The sequence below is a fragment of the Haliotis rubra genome, unplaced genomic scaffold (genome assembly GCF_003918875.1).
Source record: "Haliotis rubra isolate DU_JTF1 unplaced genomic scaffold, ASM391887v1 Scf85, whole genome shotgun sequence".
In the NCBI taxonomy this organism is placed as follows: Eukaryota; Metazoa; Mollusca; class Gastropoda; order Lepetellida; family Haliotidae; genus Haliotis; species Haliotis rubra.
The window spans coordinates 1760980-1782885 of NW_025767579.1; the positions used below are offsets into that span (position 1 = coordinate 1760980).

At 39.5% G+C, this 21906-nt stretch overlaps 1 protein-coding gene across 4 annotated transcripts in view; it reads left to right on the forward strand.

Moving 5' to 3' along the window:
- Positions 1 to 21906, forward strand: part of LOC124262694 — a 44591-nt gene that overhangs the window by 1979 nt on the left and 20706 nt on the right. For 3 of the 4 annotated variants that reach the window (XM_046697214.1, XM_046697215.1, XM_046697216.1), the window contains exons 1-3: positions 1185 to 1238; positions 6076 to 6130; positions 17601 to 17753. In XM_046697214.1, the coding sequence (XP_046553170.1) occupies positions 1197 to 1238; positions 6076 to 6130; positions 17601 to 17753 (250 nt within the window). In that variant the 5' untranslated portion in view covers positions 1185 to 1196. Of the gene's footprint in view, positions 1 to 1184; positions 1239 to 6075; positions 6131 to 17600; positions 17754 to 21906 lie in introns of those variants that run through there. The other variant, XM_046697218.1, reaches the window with a different exon arrangement.

Here is a 21906-nt window from a genome sequence, read left to right on the forward strand (position 1 = left end):
AAACTATGTGTGTAACACTGTGTTTGTAGTCAATGCATAAATGTGTCACTCGTCACATATGCTGATTTCATTTTTACTCTTTGCATATCTGCAGAAATATACTTCTCAGGTACATAACGATAATTGATCAACATTCACTTAACGAATATCAATCTCCGTGATCTGTATTGATAACAAGCCATATCTAGATAGGCAACCATATATTGTGCCCAACTCTAAATTTTGGTTTGAAAACAATTTGAAATGATTGCACTCTTTTGCCCAGAGTGGATTAGCCCCATTGAGTGTTTTGGCAGCATAGATCTCTGTACCCAATGTTAGACAGAAGCCTAGAAATGAGAGTGGGTTGTTACAATGTGCATTGTGGGTACCTAGCTGGTTGTATCGTCAATCCTGTTTCTCTGGTCCAGATTATTAACTGCTTGCCATTGTATTGCTGTAGTATTGCTGAGTATGGTATTCAACAACATTTACTTTATCAGTTTAATGAATGGGGTGGTGGGCACTGGTGGCATGTAATAGTAGGCATTGGATATGCGCGCTGGAGGAAATGAATCAAAGATCACTTAAGTTGTTAATGATAAAAAACATATTGGCTGATGGATTGTAAGAAGGATTGGGTAAAGAAATGAATATTTAAGTGTGCAACATAACACTCCAAATGGTGCTTAGGGTTTGATCGTTGAATGTTTGCCATTTTGAAAAAAACACATGGCAGATATCACTGTAAGAAGTGTAGTCCCTGTTGGTATTATTTTCCCACAGACATGCAATCATATAGATACGACATTTGAGGAAATAACCAATTTTCATAATACAATATTTGTAGGACTGTGATAACATTTTGATAAACAATTCAAAGCAGTTATTATGAGAATCATCTTCCGTTGAACTTTAATATCAAGGCTTGGCATGTACAATTGATAGTGGGAGGAACCACTACTATTACAGAACCCAGTCGGAAGTGAAACAATCGGGCCATTATTTTGAGATAGGCTTGATCATATCCTCATTCTGCTGATGTAGGTAGGATATGTCAGTGTACCAGGGGATGACGACCATGTTGTCATGCTGGACTGGTCCCATCCCACACCACAGCTTCCTGCTCCTGACCTAAGGGCCATTACTGCTTCCTGTGATAGGACAGGGGGACGAGTGGTCCTGACATTAAAACACCCTCATTAGAAACAACAGCCATGATGTCAACTGGATCTATACTTGAGGCTCCACAAGCAGTTGTAAGCTATCTCGCATGTCCATTGATCTGTTGTCTAGTTTTTGTTCCTTTAAGCTGTGAGTGTCTGCAAAGGTGTTGATGTTGTGTTTATCAGTATTCATTCTTTTGTAAGGGTATTTTAGATTTATTTCTGATGTATTTGAGGAAGGATGTAGATGTCATGTTTTAGGAGAATCCCGAAACCTGTTAAGCATTGGGAGAGCCATTGTATCTAAACCAATATTGTTATTTCAGTTTATTTTTAATGGTTTGATGAATGTGATTTTGTAATGAAATTAGCAAATCATAGTTTCCAAACTTTATCATGCTGAGAATCAGACCCATCATCATGATTACTTTTCACAGGTATGTTGTATAGGGATTTATCGAACCCGGAATGGAGGCAAACATTTGGCCCCAAGTCTGCATCCAATGTCAGTGAAATATCTCTAATTTGAGTTCAGGATTTCCCATTTTTGCTTTTATAGTTCTAACTAAAGGTCATATTTTAATTTTGTATAGCTGACATGTATTACACTGATAGCAAGCTGTCGTGATATTGCTGGAATATTTCTGAAAGCGGCTTAAACTGAACTCATTCACTCAGTCACTCATTGATAGCAAGACTTCATACAGGCGAGGAAACTTTAATGTTTCATTATTTTATTGAATTATTTTTCCTTTATTTGCCTTTACTTCAGAGTCCTGGATAAATCTGTGTTGTTGAATGAACTTCTGTAACATCTGCTAGACAAACATACATGTATATGCAGTGACTAGTTGGAGGATGATATGGGTCAGTACAGAGCTGACTGAACGCTCATTAAGAGGTTCTGTTTGTTTCACCTCAGACCTATCTTACCTTTATGTAGGTGTGATGTGTCAGCTCCCTGGATGCACACAAAGGAATACATGAATGTCTAGTATCTATCAACAGTCTATTCATTGTGCTGATGGGGAGTTCCCCATTCTCTAGCTTGATCCATTCCTGAGGAATCCTAGCATGTATGTGGGAGGTGTTTGTGGTGTATGGGGGAGAATAAGTGGGTACAGGTGACTGAGGTGCTGCATGAACCTGTGCAGATACTTAATTTGGCATGCCAGGAATCTTGAATGCTGGGTTCGGTCCTGTGTGGCTCGGTTTGTCAGCACCATAGTCTCAACAAGTAATAAACATGTGACACCTGTATCAGTTGGGGCTCTCATTCCACACGAAGCTGGCACGTCACAATATAACTGGATTACTGTTATATACAGTTGGAATACAAAGCAGCATTAAGTTTGACTCATAAATAACTGGACTGTAAGCCTACTTAGTATATGAAGGAAGTATGTGTGTGAAGCCCTGAAGTACTTAAAAATAGATGTGTGTCATGTAAGAAACTGATTATATCTCAGTAAAAGCAAATGCTGTTGTGTGATGTCGGACATTTTTGGTTCACTTTTGTCTGAATTCCATTAGTGACCATGTTTTCCTTTGATCTTTTGTTCTGGGTCATGTCTTCCTAGCATAATCAGCAATAATACATGACTAGGGGATAAAAATCTTTTTTCCATTTTTACATTTTCAGCAGAATGTTCTTTAGAAACACAGGGCAGTGGTAAAGCGTTCACTTGTTCCCAACATGGACAAAATGTGTGAAGCCCATTTCTGGTGTCCCAAGCCAGGATATTGCTGGAAAATTGCTAAAAGTGCTGTAAAACCTTACTCACTCACTCTTTGGAAACACAACAAGTATGTTTGTAATTGGCACCATAAAACCAGCATCAGTCTCGACTATCAATCATATGTACACATAACTGCAACATCATATCTTCTTGACTGTCACATTTATAGAAGGAACTTTTTGTCATGTCCAGAATGTATATCAGTTTGGTTAACCACACCCAGTTTTATGCAGTCATCTGAGGTTTACGGCATTTGCGGCTTGAACATTGTTGGGATTAGTGAGGATGTAATTATGTTAATGTTGAATCTGCCTGCAGCTGTTTGTCCCTACAAATACTGTGATTTTCATTCTATCCTACTTCCCAGTTTGTAACAAGAAGCTGATACAACGCTGTTGTGTCAGTCACAGGTAGGCCGATAGTCTCATCATGCAGACAGCTAACAGGTGTTATTGTAATGATAGCAGGTAAATCATTCATGCCCCTTCAAATAGATACTGGTAGTTAATTATGTTTCGACGCAAATAAGTAGCAGTGCAGTGAATTGACGGCCAGAATACATGTGAATGCACTAATGATACAGTTATACCTGAATAACAAAGGCAATAAACTTAAAAAATACAGTTGTTTACATGAATTGTTTGCTTATTCTTGATTCTGAAAATACTTAAATAACCGTCCAATGACACATTGAAAAATATGTTTCGCATCTTTATATTTCATAGGACACATCGATGTGTGTATCATCTAGGGCTGCATGGCGTCCACTATGTGGCCAACATGATACAAGTCATGAATATTGGGTAACAAATATGAATATTGGGAAGTGATAACAAAAACGAATACAACAAATGAAATTGGGTAACAAATGTGAATCATCAACAGATGTATTGTTTATCATATTCATTGTGAACCAATAATCAACAGATGTATTGTTTATCATATTCAGTGAACCAATAGCAACATATGTAACATGTTTGACCATGTTGACTGTGTAAATTGATCATGAACCTGACCAGTGTAAATAATGTCAAACCGAATATTCCAGTATGAGTATGACTATTATCGTGTCTGGCTTGGTTATGTTCAGTTCTGCATGTCTGGCTTGGATAATTAATACACAAGTTCAGGTCAAAACATTTCTTTTTAAAATATTCATGAATATTCTATTGTTGTCATCACAAATAACAAATTGAATTCATGAAGGGATACGGTTCGATTCACAGAATAAGCAAGTGAATCATAATGACCTGATAGCATTTTGTGCAGTTTCTCCCTTAGCAGTAGGTTGGTACAGTGGTACATGTGTTAGCTTATCCCAATGGAAAACCCAGGTTTGCTCACCCACATCTCCACTAAGACTGAGTCCTAATATTGATATCCTCTTGAATCTGGGTTTGTTCATCACTTGTAATTCCCAACATCAGGAAAATATAACCATAGTTGACTGTTATATTCATTAATATTAGAATGGGCAGATCGGTGTATGGTATGATATACTAAAGCCAGGATGGGCAGATCGGTTGTATGGTATGATATACTAAAGCCAGAATGACTCTTGTGATCCTCAGCGTTTATGTTAAACTGCTTAGCATAGGAAGCCAGCAGACTCTTGTGATCCCATGGTGATGTTAAACTGCTTAGCATAGTTAATGACGCCTCTAGCTGGGAATATCATGATCTATTTACCTAGTCCACACGATGCCATAAACTTTGGGCTTTCATTGTCACTTTGTTTATCAGACCTATTATGATAATATTGATATATGGCATTAAAAAACACAGACTCACAGTAGATTGTTGACGTTTGGACTGCAAGTAGATATGCACTCAATGTGGAATATGTGGAGTATCCGTCATCCTCCTATTGTGGGGAGTATACGCTCATTTAATACCTGCCTGAAGTCACAACAAATTTCACAGATTACACGTTACAAGACCTTTTGGTTACCATGCATCTTATGATACTTTCCATACTGAATCATATTATGAAAGCTGTTATGAATCCCATGCTCATAAGTTCAAATCTGTTTTCTCTGGTCAAGACTTTATTATTACGGAAAGATATGGAAAATTAAATATTGTTGTCTGCATCATTAAATATAAAAACTGAACCAAATAATCTGCTTTAGCCATTTAAAAAAGTCATACTGTGAGTCTTCTTATATAACATTTATGTTGTACATCAGTGTAGTTGTAGTTGTAGCATGACACTAGTCTAGACCTAGACCGGATGCATGACACTACAGTCTAAACCTAGACTGGACATATGGCTCTACAGTCTAGACCTAGACCAGACACATGACCCTACAGTCTAGACCTAGACCAGACACATGACACTACAGTCTAGACCTAGACATGACAGTTTAGTCTAGACCTAGACTGGACACATGGCACTACAGTGTAGACCTAGACTGGACGCATAGCACTACAGTCTAGACCTAGACTGGACACATGACAGTTTAGTCTAGACCTAGACTAGACACATGGCACTAGTGTAGACCTAGACCAGACACATGACACAACAGTCTAGACCTAGACTTGACACATGACAGTTTAGTCTAGACCTAGACCAGACACATGGCACTACAGTCTAGACCTAGACCGGACACTACAGTCTAGACCGAGACCACATGCAGACCACTTAATGCATTATTATGTTATGGGTTTTTAAAGTTGAAATTCCACAAGGAAGGATCTGTGTAGGCTGCCATTGTCAGCTGTGACCTTCGTACTGGAACTTCCATCACTGGCACTGTGTTGTCCCTATAAATGGTGACATTGTTCTAGTTACATCCCATGATCATATCTGCATTCCATTTTGATACAAGGAAATATTTCTGTTTGTGTTATTGAATCTCCCATACAGCCATATCTAACAGTTTTTGGGAGATCTTTTGTTTGTAGGAAAGGCAAGATAATTAAAAATTATTTTACTGATGTAAATACGCTTTGGGGGTCACAGGCATCAAAATGAGGGCCAACATTGACCACTATACCATCAGGAGATAAGACACAAAGTAGAGGTTTACATCATGCTTACAGCTTTGTATATATGTAGATATTACTGATGTACAACCAGGACTAAGCATGCGTGATGTGTCATGGTGACTCTAGATGTGGAATCTATGTTTAAATCTCAACTTTTTGTTGCTGATCGGTTCTAACACTAGTTCGACGTTTTCTTCCAGATTTATCGAGAGAACCAGGAGAAGCAGGTTGTCACAATGGCGTCGGAAGAAGAAGGTAGGATGATAATATACTCATGGAAACAAATAAGGGAACACATGAAAGTACAAGTATTCCTTGTATACTCTCAGATTTTCACCCACAGGTAAAGTATACAGGAGCACTTGTTCTTTCATATGGTAACTTTTTCATTTCAGTCAGGATGTTTATTCCTTGAGAATTTTTGTTTCGTATTGGGATGTCAGAGGGAAACCTTTTGGTAGTGAAAACTTGATACCCTCATTTATATGGGAAAGGAACAGGTTTTATCCAAAACATAAATTACAGTTATTTTGGAGGAGTACACAGGCTTAATGTTGTTCAATGAACAGCCCTTTAAGACAAAATAGTTTGTTGACAAGTTCTTCCCATCAGTGGTGTGGTCTGTGTATATAAATATGTCTTTATGTCTTCACTAATGTAAGCGTTTCTTGATCAGTAGATGCTTCATGGAGGCATGGCAGGATAGTGTGTTCAGTAGTCCCAGATGTAGCTTATTATCTGGTTTGTCAGCCCTAGCTCCACATCTGTACTGAATAAGTGGAGCACAGTGGTGTAGTGGTTAGCATGCTGGCCTCTCACGCCAAAGGCCCGGGTTCGAATCCCAGTGGAGACACCAAAATTTGTGACCTGGGTCTCATACTGTGTTGTGTCCCTGGGCAAGGCACTTCGTCCACATTGCACTCAGTCCACCCAGCTGTTTAAAATGGGTACCTGAAAAGCGGATTGTACGGACCTATACAGTCGGGCTTATCGCTTAGTAGCAGCTTTGAAAGTACAATTCCGTCTGGGTAATAATGTAACGCCAGAGAACAGCATCACGTTGGATTCTAGGTGCAAAAAATTAGCATTATTAGCATTATTATTTAGTCCCAAGATGTAAAGTTATTTTGATCCCAATAAGAGCCAAGTCTGTATAAACAAACAGATGTCTGTCTTTTATAGGAACAACTTGTTCTTTTTATTTCTCTAACTAAATTAATGACTAAAAATCATTCCTGAGAGATTTGAGTCTAAACCAACCCATGTTTGGGGTTTTACAAAGATGGTAGATGACACATAACTGGTTTAGGGATCACTCAGGTGTCTTTCACACCAGGTTCCTTTGATACACAGTGATAGGTGAGCCAGGTAGAGCTTGGGGCTACATTCTCCTATATTAGCACCAACTGACTAACTTCACCATACTATTAACATTCATATATTAACATACAACTTTCAAGATTATACATTCATACTGGCTGACCTCCAAATTGGCTTCTCAGTTAGCAAATATTTAAATCAGTTCTATGACAGTAGAAATTTGACTACAATAATGACTACATTTAACCCTAGGAAGCAGGGTTGGGTTGCTTATATGTGCAGAATTCTATAATTTTGAGTTTGAATCCCTGTGTGCCTTGATAATGATCCTGTGTCCATCAGGACCGTACCAATTCTAGTTTTTAGAGTGGTACATAATTAGAACAATTTCCAAAACCATTAGAAATCTCTGCTAGAAGTACACCAGAATCCCAATACATCTTAGACATGTATATAAATTACTGTGAAATAGTGGTGATACAGGGTGTTTGTAAAATGGTGAGCATATCCACCAGGGGACACCTGTCAGAAATATGTGCAGAAGTAAGGCAATTGTTCTGAACAAACGATATGCTTCCCTTCAAACATTCTTAACATGTTATGCTGATGTACAGTGATGTAACAGAAAATGTTCAACAAGCATCACGTGAATGGTGAGATGATGTAACAGTGATGACCTTACCACTCACTGTCATAACTGTCTGAATGCTTCAACACAGCATGGGATCAATATGTGATGCAGAATGTTGCTGTGAACACATACCGGTACTGAGCAAGGCCTAATTAAACACAGTCTCGACACTATATAACTCAACGCTGCAACAAACACAGACCAAGTGTGGCAGATCGGAATGTCAATACATCAGGCCAGAAGTGAGTTGACATTGTTCAGCCACAGTCAGCAATACACAGCTACATTGCTGCAGTCTGCAGGGTGTTATGCCACCAGCAAATGTAGAGAAGTACAAATGTACGCACAAATGTAGAGAATGGACACAGGAAAAAATTCACTGCGTCCAGAGGGACTCACAATGTTATTCTCTGTGCCCACAACATATCCCAGACTTTGCTAAGTATTTGGTTTCTTTCAGAGCTGTTAAGTGCTTCATTTCATCATCAGTCCAAGTGTTCAATGATTCATTCCATGCTCTGAAAACTTACCAAAACATACATGCAACTGCAAGAACCCTTAAACTTAATAGTCGAGGTAAAACCCTGTGTCCTGTATATGTAGTGTGGACTGCGCAGTCTCTTGACACCATGATTCAGGACCCCGCCATTGCCTGGAGTGTATTTTTGGTAGTTAAAAAAGATATTACAGAGGTGGAAATAACCCATTGCCCGACGCCCCAGTCCAGTGTTTTTTTTGTCAGGCAAGCAAATTTGTATATCACATTGTACCAGTGTCCAGTTGACTTTCCAATGTTAAGTATGTTGTTTATTTAAAAAATCAACAAGAAAACGGCCAGTATAGTGGAAAAATTATCAGGGCAAGTGATTTTACATGTGCCACTGTACCGGAGTACACTAGCAATTTTAAAGTTACTTCCACCCCTGTATTAGTCTATGGCACTTGTTGTTGCCGTGTATGACTCTAGCAGTTATAAGACAGGACAGCTCGGAGAGTGGTCAGACTCGCTGACTTGGTTCATGCATGTCATCGTATCCCAACTGTGTAGATACATGTTCATGATGTCAATCACTAGATTGTCTGGTCCAGACTTGATTATTTATAGCTGGAAAATTGTTGAGTGTGATATTAAACATCAAAGTCAATAGGGTATGCATGTGGCATGGTATTGACCGAACTGTAAATACACACACACACACACACACATTCAGGCAGTACCTGACCTTACTGATTCAGAGGACATAATGCATGTTGAGACGCCGTGGATGATGGCATGCTCAGGACTGAAAACACATTCTTTTCTCACCATTCCTGAAAGTGTATTTGGTCTCCATTCAGTTATTCAGTTGTTTGTGGATTATGTTTGGGTCTGGGGTCTTTGATTGATACAATAAACACCCTTTTAGGTTATTTTAAAGGCAATCACTAAAAAATGTCATCTGTCAGTAAGGACTGACTTTTTAATGTGTGAAATTATTTATCACACTGCCAAGATACTCTGAAACCATGTGATAAATAATATAAACATATGTTGTTGTCATGAAAACCATAAAGTCAATGTAAAATATTCATTAACATCGTGATCTTTCAATTCTAATTTCCTCAACTTCATTTGAAAATCTGCATTTATATTTTTTAGATAAAAAGTCATGCTAATTAACAAATTTGGCAGAAAGTGCTAAAAATGTTTGTGACTGGGCATCTGGGTTGACCCCACCAGATTAGCACAGTTTCTGAAGTCCATTTATAGTGAAGCTCTAGCCTCGTCTACAAGCTGTATTTCTGAGTCAGAATGGCTGTACTTGCTGTAGTAAGCCTGAACTGAAACAGAAACTGAATGACCGAGGACTTTAGAGTATCTAATATGATGTGTCATTAAAGTGTAGTGAATAAACCTTGCAGTGAGCCCGGAGACATGACACACATAAGTGATTTATTGGAGGTCAGCAGTCATACACTGTGGCTGTTGGCCTGACATAGTAGTGTTATCCTGCCAATACTTTAATATATCCATCCCTTAGACATTTACAGCTAGGGGTGTCGCGATACGCGAATGTATATATTTTTTTAGTGATTGCCTTTAAAATAACCTAAAAGGGTGTTCATTGTATCAATCGATACATTTTTACTGACGATACGATACGCGATACATGCTTGCGTGTATCGATTCCTATTTTAAAACTTTATCGATTCAAATTTTTATGCTATATCCATCTCCTTCAAAGTCTTGATAGTAAAATTATACGAGACCTTTCGATACATTTTTACTGACGATACGATACGTGATACATGCTTGCGTGTATCGATTCCTATTTTAAAACTTTATCGATTCAAATTTTTATGCTATATCCATCTCCTTCAAAGTCTTGATAGTAAAATTATACGAGACCGCTCCGATAAAAAGATGTAGCTAGCTATCCTTTAAAAATAGGTTGGAAACTAACAGCTTTTGTGATTGGCTAGACTATTTTTATGGACCAATCAGCGAGCGCGTACGTTGCCGCTAAGGTAATGCTATGAAAAGGCGCGAAAATTATGTATCGCGATACGTATCGTATCGTGACCTTAAAATCGTGATACGTATCGTATCGTGAGATTGGTGTATCGTGACACCCCTATTTACAGCCCTGTCCTGGCTGCATGCATCTGCTTTGGTGGCGACTGGAGGGGAGTTAAAAGTCAGTTTCAAATTGGGGTTGTATACATTCTTGAGTACATAGTGTACTATATCGCCTTTTGACACATGAAGATCAGGGTTAGAATTAGTCTTCAGCTCAAGAAACAACTAGCTGGATCGGATGTAGACTAATGCTTAGTCTCTGAACATATATAATTTTGATTGTAACAAATTAACCCATTTAAATTGAAACGGAGCCCCAGGGAGACCAGAGAATCTGAATCAGGGGAAATCTAGACTTGCTTCATTTAGGGCTTTAGCATTGCAGGGAGGGCTAGGTTATTGGGAAAATAATATGGTTCAGGGACTGTGAGTGAGTTAAGTTTTACGCCGGACTCAGCAATATTCCAGCTATATGGTGGCGGTCTGTAAATATTCGAGTCTGGACCAGACAATCCAGTGATCAACAGCATGAGCATCGATCTGGGCAACTGGGAACCAATGACATGTGTCAACCAAGTCAGCAAGCCTGACCACCCGATCCCGTGAGTCGCCTCTTACGACAAGCATGGGTTACTGAAGGTTCATTCTAACCCAGACCTTCACGGGTTCAGGGACTGTGAGACAGACTAGATTGGGTGGTCCGACTTGCTGACTTGGTTGATACATGTGATCATATCCCAGTTGCCTAGATCAATGTTCAAGATGTCAAACACCAGGTTCTGGTCCTGATTACTTACAGACCACCATCATATAGTTGGAAAATTGTTGAGTGGGTTGTTAAATAACTAACAAACATGTCGCCTTTCTGTCATGATAATTAGCCTGGACCTATTCACATGGATGGTTTCATGGTGAACCATATTTCAAAGTCAAATCAGAAATAACAGCTGTGCAATCAGCGTACATCCATGTGTAATAGAAATGAGGTGTGTTGTTAGTGGTAGGAGGAATGGAGATGGGGATATCGCCTTGTAAATCATTCCAGGGTATTTATTATCATGAATGACATTATACAGTGGAAGCTGTCTAAACTGGCACCCATCGGGACTGAAGAAATTATCCGGTTTGGACAGCAAGCCTAGAGCTGGCATGGTTACGTACGACTAGAACTGAACATTGTAGTGTTGTAACACATGCTTCTCTCAATTACTGCACCCATTGACAATAGAAATAAGACAAAGATTTCAGCTCATATTCACTTTTATTCACACATTTTTCAACACATTTGAAAAAAAATCAGACATTTTGGTCATGGAGGACTGCTTAACTGGAACCTCTGTCTCTTCATCGGAGGAAGACTGCATTTTGTCTTCTTCCTTGGGTGTTGCTGTCAACAGCTGATCCTCCCACTCTTGCGTGTAGGAGTTTTCTGTAGGGATGGCCATGTCACTGGTGACACATATTCGGGCGGCTCATTTCATGCCGAGATCTGGAATTACCAGCTTCCGGATTGCAGAGCTTTTAAATGATGATAAATGTAATAGCCACAGATGGGACTGAGATTTTATGCCAGTGTGGACAACTTGCCAGATTTGGCAGCTGCCAATTTACACAGCTTCCACTGTAATACAATTTATATGATGTGTTTTTTGTTTTGTATTAATGTTAAGTTAAACAGGAACATAGTTATTGCGATTATTGATAAGAATTTATATGAAAATGTTTCAAAATACTATTGTTTCTCAAAAGATATCAAAACATTAGCAATATGTTACTATGACTACCAGATATACCCATATTCTAACAGTAACCATGACGTACAGATGTACCTGTATTCTGACAGTAGCTATGACTACCAGATGTACCTGTATTCTGACAGTAACCATGACTACCAGATCACCATGTACAGCCAGGAATATAGTGAGAGAAGGCGACATGGTAAATAGCAGATTGGTGCAGGTTGTTCTGTTTGTTGCTAACCCCCAGTAACCTATGTTCAAGCCATATGATCACAGCCTGTAAATAACTAAATCGTGACCAGACGATCCAGTGATTGACATCACCAGCATCTAGTTATACAACTGGGATAAGAAGACATGACATTCTATCCATCATGTCATTCTGCCTGACCACCCAGTCCATGTAGCTGCCTCTTACATGCGTAGGTTGCTGGGAACCTGTTCTAACTGTGCTCCCATACTTACCTTACACATGATATTTTTTCTGTGCAGTGAATGAGATATTTATAGCTGTCAAATCAATAATATCTAAAGGTCATACTCTTTCAATACCATAGTGTACTCTTATAATCCCCTTGAAGAAGTTTTCACAGTGTACTTTAGTGGAGATTATTTTAACTTCAGATGTTGACCTTTAATGTACCGACATATTATCTTAGAATTGTTCTATAGTACATGCTTATTTACGCTGAAGGGGTTTTACCGTCTATTAGGCACAGGTACCACAGATGAATACCCCAGGTACGTACCCTGGCCAAAATCAGAATACAGAAATATACTCTACGATGAGTCCATCCAACACAGTGCTCTTGATAGGAACTGTCATACTGTTGTATGAGATGCATTCCATTGTGTTATATAAGAAATGCGATACACACAGTGATGAAAAATTCACAATGCACAGTATCACTCGTAATCAGGTGAAAGATACTTTAACGTGAACTGGCTTCATTTTTGGTTCTGTATACAGAAACATATCTTGGGTACATTGTTTGTAGTACCTGTGCCAACACTGACCCCTTAAGCCTTATTTATGTCTTTACGTAAGTCTTACTATGGTTCTGGATGCAGTTTAGTGGCCATCTTAACAGATGCATGATGGGCAATCAGGGGTTTACGCGACACGCAAATTTACATCCAGTACACACAAATGTAGAGAATGGACGCAGAAAAAAAAATCACTACGTCCAAAGGGATGCACAATATTATTCATTGTACCCACAACATATATATGACTTAGCTAAGTGTTTGGGTGTTTCTTTCAGAGCAGTTACTTGCATCATTCCACCCATCAGTCCACATGATCAATGATTCATTCCTGGCTCTAAAGAAATTATCAAAACATACAGTTCTCTAAACTATTACTTCACAGGACCCTTGTATTGCCAGCAAGGACCCTTAAAACTAATAATTAGGGGTTCCTGGGACCCCCATGTTTGCAAGTCAAGGTAAAACCCTGGGTAATGAATGTAGATTCATGTGGTTCAGGTACTGTTAATAGGAACATTTAGATGCTAATGGTACACAGGTAGAACAGGATGTATGATGCCAACTGCAGAATGGGCACATAACAGAAAAACAGACATTCATTATTTTGTCATTATGAAATTTTATTTCATTGAATTATGTTAAGATGGTTAACATGTAATGAATATGAATTGGAGCCCAGTGTTAATCGTTTATCGTTTTTACGGTTAACAAGCTAGTTGACGCTAGCTGGCACATGAATCAAGTCAAGTGGATTGAACAGACTTTAATGTATTACAGAGAAGTGTTGAGGAAAAGCTGTTTTCTTGTCTCCTTGATCCAGACGTGAAGTCAATGACCCGTGTCTCTATCTTTACAGCTAGTAAATGTCTCCTGGCTACAAATGTCACATCCTGTTTCAGCCTTACACCTTGTTACCTCATTATAGCGCAAGTCTCCCCCACTGTCTACTGTACTGATTGCATGCTATGGCATGTTTGGTGTAACAATTTGCACATGTCTTGAAAAATGAAACAAAATCTCTCTCAGGAACATTTGTGTGATAAGGGATTGGTTATTTGTGTTATAGAGAGGGAAATACTTTCACCAGGTTTCAAACTCTTATTGATTCACTTGCTTGCACAAATTTAAATTCACAGTTTGTACATATTTGGTGAAATGAAAGACTTTTATGCGTCACCTTGAAATAGCACTCTTAGAAAAGATTATGCCCTGTTGTTATAATAAGGAATTGCCTTTGTTAGGGTTAAGAGTGATTGCTACATTTCAGTACAAAAGCTAAAATACAGAATTAGAACACAGCCTTGAGAAGTGGATCACTTTCACTTTTCACATCCCCAAGCATGTTGGTAGAATGCTGGACAGTAAATTGCTTTATAATGAGGGGTCCTTTGGGTACAAGACTATTGACACACATGGTCGCACATCCAACAAGCACAATAAATGTTCAGGATGATTTCACATACTGTATGAACCTCCACATTGTAATATCAATAATCTAATGGATACATATTGACAAATTGAAATATCCAGCAGTTAGTTAGATGAGGACATGTCTCTTGGAAAATGATTTTGTCATATTTCCTGTATTTTAGAAATAATCAGAACAAGTTGTCCCTATAAAAGACCTGTATACTGTACCCTTTGCTATACTTGCCTGTTGTAAGGGTAGAATTTCTATACATCAATTGATTTATCATGCAGTACAATAGGTACTCTGAGAAAAATGTGCGTTTTTCAGAATGTTGAACGAATGATATTGTAAGCATAATAATGTTAGATCTTTTCGTAACAAATGTTTAAATTTGAGAACATTTTCAATGTTTTGTAGTTTTTTAAAGTCATTACTTCAGTTTTCCCTGTTAGGGTTCTGGGTTAGAATAGGGCCATTTATTCTGGTAGGAAGAAGCAGCTTAATGGATCAGGCAACATGACAGCTTGGTTCATTGCATACTCTGACAGTGTGTGACATTGCCATAATATCAATCATTGGTTTGTCTGGTCCAAACTTGATTCTTGACAGGATGCCATCAATATTGCTAAGTGCATCATTCAACAAGATGCAATAATAACATGAATGATTCACTCCAGTAATATGAAAAAATTGTGAGGTCCTTAACTTTCTTCTGACGGCTGTAGTATGTAAATATTATCAAAATGGCTCCAAAACAATGTTTGCTGAAAAGCTCCAGAATACGCTTTTGAACTCATGATTCACCCTATCATACAAGGACATTTGTGAAATGCTGTATGAAATCCTTCCGTGACTATAGGACAGAAGGGCTGTTCTAACTCTGGAGTCAGTATGTTGTCCATGTAGTGTGGTGAGTGGAACTGCAGATCTATATATAGATTGGGCTTCAGGTCCTTGCAACGTTACCTTGTTATCTCACGATGAGCAAACATCATCTAGATGTTGGCCTGCTTCCACCTCATCTCTGATATCTTCATTTCCACATTCTGATCAATACCGATGATCCTGCAGACGCAAAATCAGCACGAACATAGTGCCCTGGTGAACCCTACCAAAACAGTTCCTTTATTGGCACAATGAAAGCCATTCTGAAGTTATGACATACCCTACATCCCGTCAGAAGCCATGCATTTTCATATCTGTGCTACTCATCTGATTGGCTAGGCTATATTGGTCCAGCATTGCTGATTAGAAAGATTGTCGTTCTAGATTTGGGATTTTTGGTAGTTGGACAGATGTTGTGTTTGTAAGGTTGATGGAATAGGTTGAACCTTTAAGCGGGATGTGATTGTTTGAATTTAGATAGCTGATTCATCATGAAGTTAGCTGGTTTTAGGCATGCAGAGATTTTGCTATTGGGCAACATCCATCATTGTTGCTATTTGCCTGGCACCTGTTAGAATCAGTTGGAATAGGTTCTCAGTTAGACTAAGGCTTAGTCTCTGAATATATATAATTTTGATAGTAACAAACAAGCCCATTTATATTGAAAAGGAGCCCTAGGGAGACCAGAGATTCAGAACCTGAGGAAATCTAGACTTGCTTTATTTAGGGCTTTAGCACTGCAGAGAGGGCTTGGCAGTAGGGAAATTAATTCGGTTCAGGGACTGTGAGACAGACTAGTTCTCAGTATTCATGCATGATGTGGGGCAGTGGGGTAGCCTAGTGGTTAAAACTTTCACTTGTAACACCGAAGACCCGGGGTTGATTCTCCACGAGTATGACGTGGGAAGCCCATTTCAAATGTCCCTGCCAAGATATTGCTGGAATAGTGCGGCATAAAACCATACTTACTCACTCATGCTTGATGTAAGAAGCAGTGGGGATTCTGTATCCTGCTTGTCCATGTTGATGGTCGGTGCTGCTGCTGCTGCTGTCAGTCTCATGTTTACCTGGCTGGTTATATACAACCCATCAAAAGTTAAGACTCACTTCAAGCACTCACTATATGTGCCCTTGTCATACTATGTTTACGACACAAGTGCCTATATGTTGGTATTTCCTGAGTGAGAGTGAGGCATATACTGATATTTTGACACAAGTGTCGTAAACATAGTGTGATATGGGCACGAATATAATATTCTGTTTATTACCGAAGTCATCAAATTGCGGAAAATAAACCCAAGTCTACTTTCAAACATAGGCTGGCTACCCGCTGTCGCCGCATGTAGAACGCAACGTCATAGAGAAGAAACGTGACGTCACCATGACAAAGATATTTTGCCCAAGGGCATCGTATGAAAAATATGAACCCCGATATTTTCCCCCTCGTAGGTAATAAATATGGTTACATCGAAGATGAATTTCTCCACTAACTTGGGGGAACTAACTGCAAACCTTATGCAGATAAATTGCACGAGGATCATGCATCAAATTGATGAAAAGCATGTGCAGTTATTGTGCATGGGAACAGCTGCGTTTTGGTTAAAGTTTTACTGTTTTATAATTTATTGAACTTATGACAATAATCTTTTCAGCATTACAAATTTGTTTTACAATACATCAGTTCATGTGTAAACAGTACCTTTAAACAGTATAATATATTTTGCAAGAATCTAGTTTAGAACAGTTGACGGAAGTAAGTGGCTACCTTTACACTAGTGAGTCTAAACTTTTGATGGGTAGTATATATAGACTGATGTGATATAGCTGAAATAGTGCCATAAAGCAACACTCATTGACAGTTTGCCGCTGGTAGTAACTTAGACAGATATGAATTTATTATTTGCCAAAGTTGCTTGTAGATTGTCTGTAGTAAAAGATAGCTCAAATGTCATAGTTAACCATAGGAAATCAATATACATACACCTGCAGTTATAACAACACCTGCAGTTATAACAACACCTGCAGTTATAACAACTCAAACTAATTTTAGTTCATTATAACTGCACTTTGTTATATGCACCTTGACTAAAATATGCAGTAGTGACCTTGACCTACAAGACATTTTGTGATAAGTGTTGTCGTTATAAACAGAGTTAACAGTATGGTTATGTTTACCATTCTTATTCCAGAGATCGTGATGACACCTTCAAAGAAGGGCAAGGCCACTTATATCAAAATGGAGAGGAATAAAAAGGTCGACGATCCATCGTCGCCACAAGTTGCCCATGTGGCCGGAGGTCAACACAAAGGAATCGTCATCAACAAGAAACAGGATGGTGCAGGTAAGGTCACACACATGGAGTCCTGTCTGTCAAAGATCTCAAAGATTCCAATGGACAAGTTGTCTCCAGTCATATCGTATGACTTTAAAGGATCAGGAGGTTCCACTCAGAGACGTGTTTTAGTGTTCATCATTGTGCCTCAGTGGTGTGTGTGGTTGTTTACAATGTCAGCCGCTGGCCGCCTTGTCCACACGTGATCATTTACCAGCCACCATCATGTAGCTAGTTTAGTGATGAGTACTCACAATATCGACCACCAGTTGTGTTGTTCACACACAACCATTTACCCATTTAACTACCATCATGTAGCTAGTTTAGTGATGAGTGCTCACAATATCAACCACCGGTTGTGTTGTTCACACACAACCATTTACCCATTTAACTACCATCTTGTAGCTAGTTTAGTGATGAGTGCTCACAATATCGACCACCGGTTGTGTTGTTCACACACAACCATTTACCCATTTAACTACCATCATGTAGCTAGTTTAGTGATGAGTGCTCACAATATCGACCACCGGTTGTGTTCACACACAACCACTTACCCATTTAACTACAATCATGTAGCTAGTTTAGTGATGAGTGCTCACAATATCGACCACCGGTTGTGTTCACACACAACCATTTACCCATTTAACTACCATCATGTAGCTAGAATATTAATGAGTTGTCACAATGTCAACCTCTAGTTGTCTGGTCCAGGCATGATCATTACCAGCCTCCATCTTGTAGCTACAATAATGATTAATGTTGTTTTATACACCAAACTTGTCTGAAACAACACCATTGGAAAATTAGCAATTAGGTTGAAAAAGTTCAACAACTTAATTTGAAAGGTTGTAATGCTGTTTGGAGTCACGCCAAAGGCCCGGGTTCACTTCCCCACATGGGTACAATGTGTGAAGCCTATTTCTGCTGTCCCCCGCAGTGATATTGCTGGAATATTGCTTAAAGTGGCATAAAATCAAACTCACTCACTGTTTGGAGTCAAAGCAGAAAAGGTTTCCCCGATGGTGACCAGTTAAAGTTGTGAGGGAAGTCAGTTTGAAAGACCTACTCATTGCTGTGACCAATGTGATAAAGAAGGCCGACATACACCAGTGGTTCTGTTCTCACACATGTCGATGAGACGGATTCCAATCTGCGGCAGTTGAGTATGAGTGCACAAAGCCTTGCCGTTATGACGTACTGATTGATCTGACAGGATAAGTTATCTTGGTCATTCACTTCACCACTGAATGGCTCTGATGACATCGTGTGCATGATTTCTGTTATTAAAGGAGTCCTGGTATATTTCTATGTGTCTGTTTGCTTTGACTATAAGACAGTAACAGGCAACGGTTCTACAACGCCTTCTATAGATTTCCCTTTCTCCTCTTCTGACCATGGAAATTATACTCATATCATGGACTTGTGGTAATATTGGCACATATCTCATTAATGCAAAAACATTCATTAAAGTTTTTTATATTTGCCAGTGGTGTATGTTCCTGACAAACAGCCCATTCTGTTGTAATGGAGGATGGTGAGGTGGTCGGCCTGTAGTCACTTGGGTCAATAGTTGATGTGATCAAGCTGGACAGGATTTCCATGCGAGTTTGGTGTATACCTGATTGTATTGATCGACCTGATTGTCTCACGCTATCGGCTATCATCATCTCCCGTCCATACCAGGGCCCCGCACACTTGGCTGTGCAGGAGATTCATTACCATTGAAAAGCATATTCATTGTCCAAAACACACTTTCACAAGAAATACAACTGACAATAGATAGCATTGTGACATCATCTGTACCTTGACATTACAATCAAATTACATCACTCATCTTCCTGCCACCGAAACTAGTTAGCTTCTTACCTAACAGACGTTGATTATTACTGTTTGCAAAGTAAAAGTTTTTTACAAATATTTCTATATTACTGCAAGCCTCAAATGGTAGAAATTTGCGACTTGTGTTCATGTATGGATGCCAAGAGACATGCTTCGTGATTCTCGGTGTGAAATACATGTCAACAAGAGCCTGAATACAGCTGGTGGAGCATACCCAGAGAACTTTTAGGGTAATGAGATTGTATAGATGGGCGCGGTGGGCGAGCTGGCTAAGGCGCCAGGTTACTGATCTAGCGAGGTTGAGGTGTCGGGATCGAGCCCACCTGTGACCGGGTGTAAAAACCTTGGAGTCAACTTTGTGTGCAGACTCTTTCAGTGTTGTCACAACCCCTAGTGTACAGTACACAACCCTGTGCACTTAAAAGAACCCACGAATCCGTTGGTATTTGACCAGATGGTGGCCACATGAATACATGCAAACACCTAGTTGCGGGTACAGCAACGTGCAGTGAACATGGACAAAGTACTGTGACTATGTGTCCCAGTCCACCCAGCTGTGAATGGGTACCTCGTTAGGATGAGAAAGCCACAATAACTCAGTGCGCCTAGTGGCTGCAAGAGTTGTATACTCCCCAGGGAGTTGAGATTGATAATGCGATGTGCAGTTGAGATTGACATCCAATGATCGAGGGGAAAAATACCAGCGCCTTGAGCATGCACTAGTGCGTGGATATGTGCGCTATATAAATATCCTATAATAATAATAATAATAATGTATAGGAAGCTGATGTATATGTGTATGTAGAAAGGTATCATATTCTGCATTAATTTACACCCAAGCTTTCTTACGGCACCAAGTTGCCGAGATTGTTTCTCGTTTTGTGAGCACCATACCCTGCTGTTGTCTGTCCTGTAATCTGCATTACCACTGTGAAGAAAAATATCCTTTAAAGCAACACTAAACCCACTTCCCTCACTTACTATCTATCCTTAGGGGATGTGTGTGTGTTTGTCTGTTGTGCTGCTACTTTCCTGGAAAGTAGCTCTGATACATACAGAGCGAATGGGACAAATGAAAAACAGAATATTTCATGATAAAAAAGTAGTTAGTAGGTAGCCAAGGATATTTCATTTCTTTGATTAGAATTTGCAGAATGTATCTTTGAAGTTTGGCCTTTTAAGTTCTTACTTGCGAATACATTGTTATGAATGAAACAGATGTGAGGGTTTAATGTTTAAGATGCTACACATGGACATCGAGGGATGTATTGATCGAAGCACTGGTTACAGCATAAAACACCATCTCATTAACTCTTTTCCAAGCAGCAGTTACAGTATTATGAAGAAAAACCTCTCAGTCAGAATACAACACAAAGTCTCATTCATAAAGCACATTGATTTAATGGTGCTGCAGGAAAGTAATCCTGTAATAGATTTGCCCGGATCTCCCACCTCGTAGCCTCTGTGGAGTTACTGGCAGATCTGTTCCTCATCTTCTTGTTGGCTGATGGCTAATTTGCTAATGAAGATCACAGATAGTGCAGAACCTATTGATTGGGTTTAGCCAGGTTTTTTCCACATGTGGAGTGAAGCTGAGTTCAGGCACTGTCTGGGGAGTAGCACCAATAAACTGTCGGCCTTTGTGTCCCTACTCTTTCACCAGCTGGCACTGGCCTGCCGATCTGAGACTAGTTGTACAATCATGTGCTGCTCCAGTGTGGTTTGTTGGTTGTGTGACACGGCACTCAGCAATATTTCCCTATATGATGGTGGCCTGTAGACGATCGCTATATGATGGTAGCCGGTAGACGATCGCTATATGATGGTAGCCTGTAGACGATCGCTATATGATGGTAGCCTGTAGACGATCGCTATATGATGGTAGCCTGTAGACGATCGCTGTATGATGGTAGCCTGTTGACGATTGCTATATGATGGTAGCCTGTAGAGGATCTCTATATGATGGTAGCCTGTAGACGATCGCTATATGATGGTAGCCTGTAGACGATCGCTATGTGATGGTAGCCTGTAGACGATCGCTATATGATGGTAGCCTGTAGACGATCGCTATGTGATGGTAGCCTGTAGACGATCGCTATGTGATGGTAGCCTGTAGACGATCGCTATGTGATGGTAGCCTGTAGTCGATCGCTATATGATGGTAGCCTGTAGACGATCGCTATATGATGGTAGCCTGTAGACGATCGCTATATGATGGTAGCCTGTAGACGATCGCTATATGATGGTAGCCTGTAGACGATCGCTATATGATGGTAGCCTGTAGACGATCGCTATATGATGGTAGCCTGTAGACGATTGCTAT